The sequence below is a fragment of the Sapajus apella genome, unplaced genomic scaffold (assembly GCF_009761245.1).
Source record: "Sapajus apella isolate SASKATOON/1434 unplaced genomic scaffold, GSC_monkey_1.0 scaffold48, whole genome shotgun sequence".
NCBI classification, from domain to species: domain Eukaryota; kingdom Metazoa; phylum Chordata; class Mammalia; order Primates; family Cebidae; genus Sapajus; species Sapajus apella.
The window spans coordinates 8,644,744-8,654,711 of record NW_022436988.1 but is presented as its reverse complement, the minus strand read 5'-3'; the positions used below and the strand labels follow the sequence as shown (position 1 = coordinate 8,654,711).

Here is a 9,968-nt window from a genome sequence, read left to right as displayed (position 1 = left end):
TGGGAGGTCTTCCCAGCTATAGCTTTGCCAGCCCTCTCCCCACCTTCGAGCTGCGGCATTGGGGTTTTGACCCACCCTGGTCCTCTTTCCAGTGTGTCCCTGAAAACTGAAGAGAGAACTCTAAACCGTTTGGCCTTCAAGGGTGGCCAGAGTGGGGCTGCTGGAGGGAGGAGGGGAGGTCCTGCGCCTTCTGGGACCTTCTTTGCCCAGAGCCGGCAGAGTATGGGAAGGGAAGGAGGAGAAAGGCTTGGCCTGTGCCCTGCAGCTCCAGGCATGCCCTCTGTGCCCCTCCAGCCACGCGGTAACACCCTGCTTGAGACCCTCCCCGCCACCTCTTGACAATGGCAATAGCCCTCACCATCCCTCGGGCGCCAGCGTTGGGCATTCCAGCCCACCAATAGCCAGAGTGACCATAACTGGCAGCCTGGGCATCCTGCCCTCGAATCCAGGGCTTTCCCCTCCTGCAGCACCCACTGGGCCCTGAAGAGTTTCATCTCGTGTGTGTATGGGAGTCACCAGGGAGGCTCACGTCTGGAACAGCGTCCGCTCAGGGTTGCAGGCTGTGGCACCCAGGGCCAGTGGCCCCCTTGGTCTCTGACATTCCCCGGCCACTCCAGGACATCTGGGGCTCATCTTCCCGTGGAGCAGGGAAGCACGCCCTCTGTGCACCTCGCCTCGCCTTTCAGGGGCTGCGGCTTACTTTGCTATTTGCCCCCCTTGGGGAGCTGGAGGTCTTTGGTACTTGAACAGATTCGCCACTGTGTTTCGCTACTACACATCTACGGTCCCTTAAATTATACAACTCAAGAGGGCGAACATCTGTCTCCTTGGGATTGCTGCCAAAAGGGAGGTGCAGCTCCTCCTTCTGTCCCTGTCCTCGTCCTGTCAGGCCTGCAGTGGGGCGGAGAAGCACCAGTCATTCACTCAACAAATAGTTTTTGAACCTACTACATGCCAGACACTGCTTCGGGCACATTAATGCCTGCTTCTATCCCTCCCTGAATTCCTCGCTCCCTCCACCCCTTCATCTAGTGAGTGATCTCGATGCCACATCCAGCCAAATCATACTGCAATGTTAGCATGAGCACTTACCGTACAGATGGGGACGGCACTTCCAGAGTTATCCACAGAATGCTGAGCCCCGTCCTTGCCTTCGAGGAAAAGTAGTAAGCTGGGGCATAGTGGCTCACACCTGTAATCCTAGCACTTAAGGAGGCCAAGGCAGGAGGATCCCTTGACCCCAGGAGTTCGAGACCAGCCTGGGCAACATAGGGAAACCCTGTCTCTAAAAAAAAAAAAATTTTTTTTTTTTTTTTGAGACAGAGTCTCACTCTTTTTGCCCAGGCTGGAGTACAATGGCACGATCTCAGCTCACTGCAACCTCCACCTCCCAGGTTCAAGTGATTCTCCTGTCTCAGCCTCCCGCGTAGCTGGGATTACAGGCATGCGCCACCATGCCTGGCTAATTTTGTATTTTTAGTAGAGATGGGATTTCTCCATGTTGGTCAGGCTGGTCTCGAACTCCCGACCCCAGGTGATCCACCTGTCTCGGCCTCCCAAAGTGCTGGGATTACAGGCGTGAGTCACCGCACCTGGCCTAAAAGAATTTAAATAATTTAAAATAAAAATAGTGGTACACATGTATGAAAAGTTAAACACCTCCACAAAGCCTACACAGAGGTGATTGCGAGGAACCACTGAATGAGTGACAGGCGACATAAGTCAAAGGTGAAGGGTCCTGCCTGAAAAAGGGGAGGTGGGAGCTGAGCTCTGAAGGACCAGGGGCACTTGGCAGCAGAGTGGACAGCAGAGCAAATGCCTGGAGGGCAGAAAGTGCCTGGTACGTGAAGAGGCTCCTCCGCTTGGCTGAAAGGGTGGTTGCTTGTGGGGGAGCAGTGGGGTAGGAAAGACCAGAAAGGCACCTCCTGAGATGGGAAGAGTTGGCAAAGCCGGGCTCCGGGGTATGGGAAAGTCCTTTTCAGGTCAGAGCTGAAGCACCTGTGATTCTCAGATCAGATCTGACCTTCAGGCATCTAAAATTAGGCTTCTGCCAATTACTTTCCCACTGCTAGAATGCTGACACATTTACAGTTGCAGAGACAGAGTTCTGTTTCTTTAAAAGACTCTTCAGTGCTATGACGGTATTTTGTGATCTCTCTGCAGCAAGGTCTATTGGTTCCTGTATCGCCAGCACCCCCAGGAAGGCGCTCAGCCTGAGCTTGTTAATGGAAAGCCAGGAGGGAGGAAGAAAGGAAGTTAAATAAGTTGTAAGTAAAGCTCGTGGCAAAGTGCTCTTTCTCTTCAGGAGGGCTGCTCTCTAATAATAAGCACGAAGCAATTACATTCTGCCGTGTGGTTATTAAATTTGGGGAAAACAAATATAATAAAATGTAGACATTTGTAGAGAGGTTGGAAATAAAATAAAAGTGGAGGATAAAAATAAAATCCATAACCACAGGTTGCTCAGAGCCTAACCTAAAGGATGTTATGGGGGAGAAAGGAGCGCTGCCCTCCCCAAGCTGCCCAGGCCTCCCCAGGAAGTGGCAGGAGCCTGGGCTGGGGAATCTGCCCAGCAGGGGTTCGAGTCCTGAGTCCACCTCTCCCCTCTGGGGCGGTGGTGAGACCCGGCAAGGGCAGAAGCCACTCCTGCTGCTGCACCATCAGCCCTAGGAGTGAGACATTTAGCCAGGGGCTGCTCCGCGACAGCTGTTGGAAGCTTTTTTTTTTTTTTGCTAGAGGATGGGGGGCGGTGGTGGTGGTGGTGGTGGTGGTGGCGGCGGGGGCGGGGTGGGGGGAGCTGTTACTATGTTGCCCAGGCTGGTCTCGAACTCCTGGCCTCAAAGAATCCGCCGACCTCGGCCTCCCCCAGTGCTGGGATTACAGGCGTGAGCCACTGAGTCCGGCCTTAACTTACTTTTATTGTACATCAATTCCTAAAGAAATTGGAAGCAGCAGGCAGAAACTCTCCCTTTTATGGAAAGAAGAGCCCAGGGCCCTGGTCATGACAGGTTCGGTTCCCTAAAAGGAGACAGGAAGAAAACGAGAGGCGCCAGAGCAAGAGGTTCTACAAGGTGCACACGAGGGTCCCTGCCATTCAACGACGGATTCTCTGCGTAGATGCCACGCGCACAGGTCCAATGAAAGCCGTGGAGAATAAGCGTTAGCTCTTCAAACTGAATCTGAGCTAAAATCTAGCGAAGCCAGGCTGGGGTTTGGGAGGCTGCGGGGGAAGACAGGAATGGGTGAATGGGGAAGAGCGGGGGGTCGTGGGAGGAAGGGATGGGGAGGAGAGGAGGGGGAGGAGAGAGGCGGAGGGAGGGCGGCAGCCAGGACGCTCCATTCCATTCTTGGAGCTGCATTGTTGACCTCAACCACAAGGGGGCAGGGCTGCTGACATTGGAAGGACGAACGCCTAAATGTTTCTTGACCCTCGGCAGGCACCGTATCCAGTTTCCTCCGTTGTGAAGGAGGGTTTTAGTGCCCGGAAACGGAAGTCTCGTTCTTTTTCGTCCTTTTCCCCGGCTGTAGCTCGCTGCGAGCGTTTGTAGGGTGGTACGCGGGTGAGAAGGTAATCTGGGGCAATCCACGGCCAGGTGAAATCTGGGGACCCCAGGTCCGCGTGGAGGGTGTCGGGGAGGAGAAAGGGAGTGCGATGGGGCCGATATTTTGGGGGGAGGGCGGGAAAGCGGGGCTCGCTGCCCGCCCCCGTGCCTTGTTAACTCCGAGGACTGTTTCCCGCAGGTCCCGGTGCGCGCCCGCTCCCAGCGCGTCTCGTCACCATGGTGAGTACGGCCCCTGCCTGGCGCCTTCCCGGGGTGGGCTCGTGGGGCCCCGGGGCGGGGGCGGGGGCGAGGGAGCCTCCCAGGGATCTCCGGAGGCCGGGAGGAGCTGGCGAACTGGACCGTCACCGGAAAACGTGAGTCTTTGCAGTCTGTTTAGCCGCTTCTTTTGTGTTGCAGCCTCGGAAAATTGAGGAAATCAAGGATTTTCTGCTCACGGCCCGACGAAAAGACGCCAAATGTAAGTGAATGTTCTGAAGGTTCAAGGTGAGCTCTGCCTGCCCCGGCCCCGCTCCGGGAGCGTCTTCCCTGGAATGCCAGGCGGGAGGCGGAGGCGGGTTAGGCCGTCCGGGCGTGCGCCTGGCCCTCTCGGAGCAGTGGTTTCATCGTATTTCCCATGAGAAAGACTTGTTTGGGGTACGCGAGGCCCTGGAGCTTCTTAGGGCCGTGTTTAGCTAATCGCGAGCATCGCAGAGGCTGCCCTGAGTTCGGTTTTCTTCTGTATAATACAGTAAATTCTCGGAACGGAATCTTCACTGCGCAGAAGTCTCAAAGCACACGTCTTATAAACACTGACTGTAGGTTCTCTGCAGTTGTGCAGAATCTTAACACAAAACCCGTTTGGTAGTAAAGAGCTGGATATTTGCATGTAGTGCACCGAACACAGCACGCGGTGCGGTGTAGTCGTTTACCTCGTGATCCTGTGGTTGCTGCTTGGTGGCGGAAGGTATCATACCATATAGCCCTCGCTCAGAAATAGAGCAAAGACTTTTTTTTTTTTTTTTCTTCTTGAGACAGAGTCTAGCTCTGTTGCCCAGACTGGATGCAGTGGCAGGATCTTGGCTCACTGCAGCCGCCGCCTCCAAGGTTCAAGCGATTCTCCTGCCTCAGAGTAGCTGGTATTACGGATGTGTGCCCCCACACCTGGCTCATTTTTGTGTTTTTAGTAGAGGTGGGATTTCGCCATGTTGGCCAGGCTGGTCTCAAACTCCTGACTCAGGTGATCCACCTGCCTTAGCCTCCCAAAGTGCTGGGATTACAGGCGTGAGCCGCTGCTCCTGGCCAAGATCAAAATTTGAAGCAGGGTTTCTACTGGATGCATATTGTGTTCCCACCATTGTAAAGTTTAAGTTGGACCGTCATAGGTCTGTCTCCCAGCTTGTACATAGAGAGGAAAGAAGGCGAATGAAAAACCTTAAACAGGTTTTTTGACGAATAGGTGCCAACCTCTGCTGTCCACTTACCTAATTTTTTACGACTAGCATGAGAGGTATTTGTGTTACTCCTTTGTGGTACTTGAAGGAGATTTGGGGGCTTGTGTTTGATACAAGATGGGTCTTGATTTATGTTGTTTCACCCAGAGTCGTCGTTTTTCAGCTGCATGAGAGACTTAGGTCATGCATGGAAGTGGGATTACATGAGACGAGCATGTTAAGGTGCGCTGAGACCCCAGCCATCTCTAATGCTCTGTGACAGTGGTGGTGCTAAATGGTGGTGTATGGAGAGAAGGCTTTGAGTGAGTGAGGGGAGACAGAGATGGGGGTCACATGTGTGTCCGCATTACCCAGAACAGGCTCTCACCTTTGAGGTGGTGACCGCATGTGGCAATAAATAGCATCTGGTAGGAATGATGTCAGTTTGCTGATGTTTTGTGTAAAGAGAGGAGGTTATCAGGTCAGTTTCACTTCAGACCATGTGGGGTCACTGCCTAGTTCCAAGCCCAGCTCTTACCAGTAGGTAACTTACCCTTCTCAGCAAGTTCAGCGTGACGCCATGTTTTGCTAGTATTTAAAAAGGTGGCGGTCCGGGTCTATAAGGGTGGTGGAATCATGCCTATAATTCCAGCACTTTGGGAGGCCAAAACTGGGAAGATCATTTGAACCGAGGAGTTCGAGACCAACCTGGGTGACATGGAAAACCCCGTTTCTACTAAATATAAAAAAGCCGGGCATGGTGGCGTGCTCCTGTGGTCCCAGCTACTCGGGAGGCTGAGGTGGGAGAATCAGTTGAACCTGAAAGGCAGAGGTTGCAGTGAGCCGAGATCGCACTGCCGCAGTCCAGCCTGGGCGACAGAGCAAGACTGTCAAAAATTGTTTGGAGACCTGGGTTTTAGATGATGTGGCTTTTAGGGTAGAGGTCACAAACTCTTGGGGATAAAGTGAGGTGTTTATGTAATAGGCATACCACAGAAATCACCATTTACGCTAGGCTTGAGTGAGCCGTGGTTATGCTACTACTGCACTCCAGGCTGGGCAACAAAGCAAGACCCTGTCTCAAAAAAAAAAAAAAAAGTACTGTCTTCACCATTGTAAGTGTACAGTTGAGTGGCGTTTAGTAAATTCACTTGGTTGGGCAGCTGCCACCGCCACCACCAAACTCCAGAACTTTATCTTCCCAAACAGAAACTCCTCCATTAAACACCAGCTCCCCATTCTTCCTCCCTGGCAACCACCTTCCAATTTGTCTCTGAACGTGACTGTTTTGGATACCCCGCACAAGTAGCATCTGCTGTTGAGTATTTGATGTTTTGTGACTGGCTTCTTTCTCTTCAGATGTCCTCAAGATGTGTCAGAACTTCCTCCTTTTAAACAGGGTCTCACTCCTGCCCAGGCTGGAGTGCAGTGGTGTGCTCATGGTTCACTACGTCCTCGATCTCCTGGGTGCAAGTGATCCTCCCGCCTTAGCCTCCAGAGTCTGGGCCTACACCTGGCTAATTTGGTGTGTTGTTTTTTTAGAGATGGGATCTCACTGTATTGGCCAGGCTGGTCTCTAGCTCCTGGCCTCAAGCAGTCCTCCCACCTTGGTCTCCCAGAATGCTGAGATTACACCCATGAACCGCCACGTACTGTTTCATTCATCTATTGACGGACATTGGGTTGTCTCTGCATTTTAGCTATTGTGAATAATGCTTTGAACATGGGTGTGCAAATATTTCTTATGTGGTTGCTTTTGGTTCTTTGGTGTGTATACCTAGAAATGGAATGGCTGCACGTGAGGCATTGTTGAATAATTTTTTTTTTGAGATGGAGTTTTGCTCTTGTCACCCAGGCTGGAGTGCAATGGCAGGATCTTGGCTCACTGCAACCTCCGCCTCCTGGGTTCAAGCAATTCTCCTGCCTCTGTGTCCCAAGTAGCTGGGCTTACAGATACCTGCCACCACAGCCAACTAATTTTTGTATTTTTAGCAGAGACGGGGTTTCAACATTTGTCCAGGCTGGTCTCGAACCCCTGACCTCAGGTGATCTGCCTGCCTCAGCCTCCCAAAGTGTTGGGATGGCGTGAGCCACCTCGCCTGGCTTATTAAACATTTTTTTTAAAGCTCCGTATGTCTTTGCAAATAGTCAGCTTAGTTCAGCTGTTGGGGGCAATGTTACAATACTGAAATTGGTCTGGATGACTATCTAAGAAGGAGCCCAGGCAGCCAGTACCTTGGGCAGGCTCCACATCACAGTGCCCCTGCTTCCTGTGATGTGTCCCATTCCTGTAGCTGTTACTGGCACAGTGTAATTGGGGGTCTGTGAGTACATGATCGCCTGGCGGGTGCTTGCACTGACGCGTTAGGGCCCGTGTTCAGCCCTCAGCCACCTGCTTCGTGATTGGCACATCATTGCTTTTATAACAATTCCTGGGAGTGTCTGGGCAGTTTTTAAAGTGGTTGGAAGAAGGTATTCCACGAGTACATGAAGTGGGTAGACTAGTCCCGAAGTGTTTTAACAGCAGCCAGATGGAAATGCATTCACACGTGTACATAAGCAGACTGGTGCACAGCTTCAAACCCCACACAGTTGAATTTGAGGTGCACTTTAGAGCCTCTTCTTGTCTGCGCTGTGATCCTGAGATAGAATTTGGCAACATGAAATAACCCAGAAAACAGATTTCACGTAAATTTGGGGAAGAGCCTTGGTGCGTGCTGTGTCCAGTGGCCGAGGCGTCCTGAAGAGCGACTGGCCCAATGTCATCTCACATGGTGGCTTTCCAGGAGTGGAGGGCTGAAAAGCGCTCAGCCCAGCACACAGTGTCTCCTTACTCTATGACTGCTTCCATCCCTTCGAGGAAAGATAGCAAGGTTGATAGAGGACGTTCTGCAGTGTTGTATTCAGTGTACCAAATAAAAGTTCGAAGCTGGATGAACAGGTAATAGGGTTTTCTGTTTCAGCAGAGGGGTTGGTACTGGAGGTAGGTGCTGATTGTCACTTAGCATTGCTGACTGCTTGAGTGTAAAAGCACATGGACTGTGTAACGTCTGTTTTCTGTGATACAGTTTAATTACTGATTCTGTCTCTGGTAGCTGTCAAGATCAAGAAAAATAAGGACAATGTGAAGTTTAAAGTTCGATGCAGCAGATACCTTTACACCTTGGTCATCACTGACAAGGAGAAGGCAGAGAAACTGAAGCAGTCCCTGCCGCCTGGTGAGTGAGCCTGAAGTCTCTTTTGGGGTGTGAGGGGGTTGGAAGGCTGCTGTGTGTGGCCATCTTGTATCTTGTTTTGAATTCGTCCCAGATTTCAGAGCCACTTTATGGTCTAAGATTGTGCTCTTGCTGTTGGGAGTGTGAGGAATAGTTGTGATTCTCAGATTATATACAGTACCAGAAACGCTTGCCTTAGCCAGAGGAGAGGTTAGAGGTCATTTAGTCCTGTTCACAACCCATTAAGGTTGATGCTGGTACTGATAATTCCTGTTTTGTACAGAACTGATTGAATATGAACTGATTGAATATGAGAGACCAAGTCTTTAATATTTTAACCGACACCTCCCTGGTGGATCTGATTTCTGAACCTTGTGTGCTCTCTTTAGCTTAAGTACAGAGTCTAGACAGGCAGCAACAACTCAGGTGTCTTCCGGATGGGTGTCTTCTGGATAGGTGTCTTCTAGATGGCTTACCTTTGTCTCTTTCCCTCCAGGTTTGGCAGTGAAGGAACTGAAATGAACCAAAACACACTGATTTGACTTGTATGTTAATAAATACTAAAAATCCTAAGTGTCTTTTGTCTTTGAGGATGGGGAAGGAAAAAATGCTACCTGGTAATGGCTTCTGGTGGGAACAGGACATGGGTGCTATTAACGCCTCCCTGCATCCCTCATCTGTTTTGTGGGGTTTTTTTGTTTGTTTTTGAGACAGCTTTACTTTGTCACCCAGGCTGGAGTGCACTGGTACAGTCTCTGTCCACTACAGCCTCTCCCTCCTGGGTCCAAGCAGTTCTCCTGCGTCAGCCTCCCGAGTAGCTGGGATTACAGGCACAGGTCGCTACGAGAGGCTGATTCTTGTATTTTTAGTAGAGATGGGGTTTTGCCATGTTGGCCAGGCTGGTCTTGAACTCCTGCGGTTTCACTGCCTGCCTCGGCCTCCCAAAGTGCTGGGGTTACGGGTGTGAGCCACCATGCCTGGAGCATCCCTGACATGATCTCAGTGGGTAAATGAGGCCATCTGTTTTTAGCCCGAGTTTGAAAATAAGGAGACGTAGGGAAGCCGTGATGGAAATAGCCCCTGGGATTAAACACACTGGCAGCTGTGGGGGCGATGGGGCATGCCATTCAAACAGGTCCCAAAATGGGTGTAGTGAGGGCCAGGCTCTGCCACTAGCTCACTTGCCTGACGGAGAAATGACTTCAGTTCTGCCCATTTCCTCAGTTGGAAAATAGCCATATTAACACTTCTTGGACTTGCTGTAAGGGTTCTGGGATAGAAGGGGAGACGGGCGCGGGTTGGGGTGGCCACCAGGTGGTGCTGTGCTGCAGTGAATGGCCCGGCTAGAAATACCAAATCTGTGCCTTGGGCCCGAGGTTTTTTTAAATCTCTGTTTTAAAAGTGTGCTGCACAGTGTGCTTGGTGTTGTGTGAGGCATTTACACATGCTCAGGTTGTGAGGTGTGAGTGCCAGTCTTTGCATATTCTGCAAGGAACGTGAGGTGGTTTTGTTTTCTCCGGGAGACAGGGTATGCTGGCCCTCAGGCCCAGGTGCAGGGCTGTGGGCGGCCTCAGCTTCCCCGTTCTGTAAACATCTCGGATTCCCAAGGAAGAGCAAGTGTTTACCACATGGGTTTTGTTTGTTCCCAGCACATCGTCCAGAGATTGATCCCAGCTCCTAGGAGATGGGCCCTGCAGGGGTGTGTCCGGCCTTGTCTAGAGAAGGCCGCCTTTCATGTGGTGCCTCCCAGCCCTGGCTTGTGACTCAGTCACCAGGGACAC

The 9,968-nt window shown here is 51.6% G+C and overlaps 1 protein-coding gene across 3 annotated transcripts; it reads left to right on the top strand.

The window, feature by feature from the left end:
* Window positions 1–3,437: 3,437 nt before the first annotated feature.
* RPL38 (ribosomal protein L38) lies at window positions 3,438–8,760 on the top strand. 3 transcript variants are annotated; one of them, XM_032241837.1, is made up of 5 exons: window positions 3,438–3,568; window positions 3,742–3,782; window positions 3,960–4,020; window positions 8,068–8,190; window positions 8,684–8,760. In XM_032241837.1, the coding sequence occupies exons 2-5, from the start codon at window positions 3,780–3,782 to the stop codon at window positions 8,707–8,709; spliced, it is 213 nt and encodes a 70-aa protein (XP_032097728.1). In that variant the 5' UTR covers window positions 3,438–3,568; window positions 3,742–3,779; the 3' UTR covers window positions 8,710–8,760. The 3 variants fall into 3 exon arrangements, with proteins under 3 accessions (XP_032097728.1, XP_032097730.1, XP_032097729.1); XM_032241839.1 differs by having other exon boundaries at window positions 3,483–3,613; XM_032241838.1 differs by having other exon boundaries at window positions 3,484–3,593.
* Window positions 8,761–9,968: the final 1,208 nt, after the last annotated feature.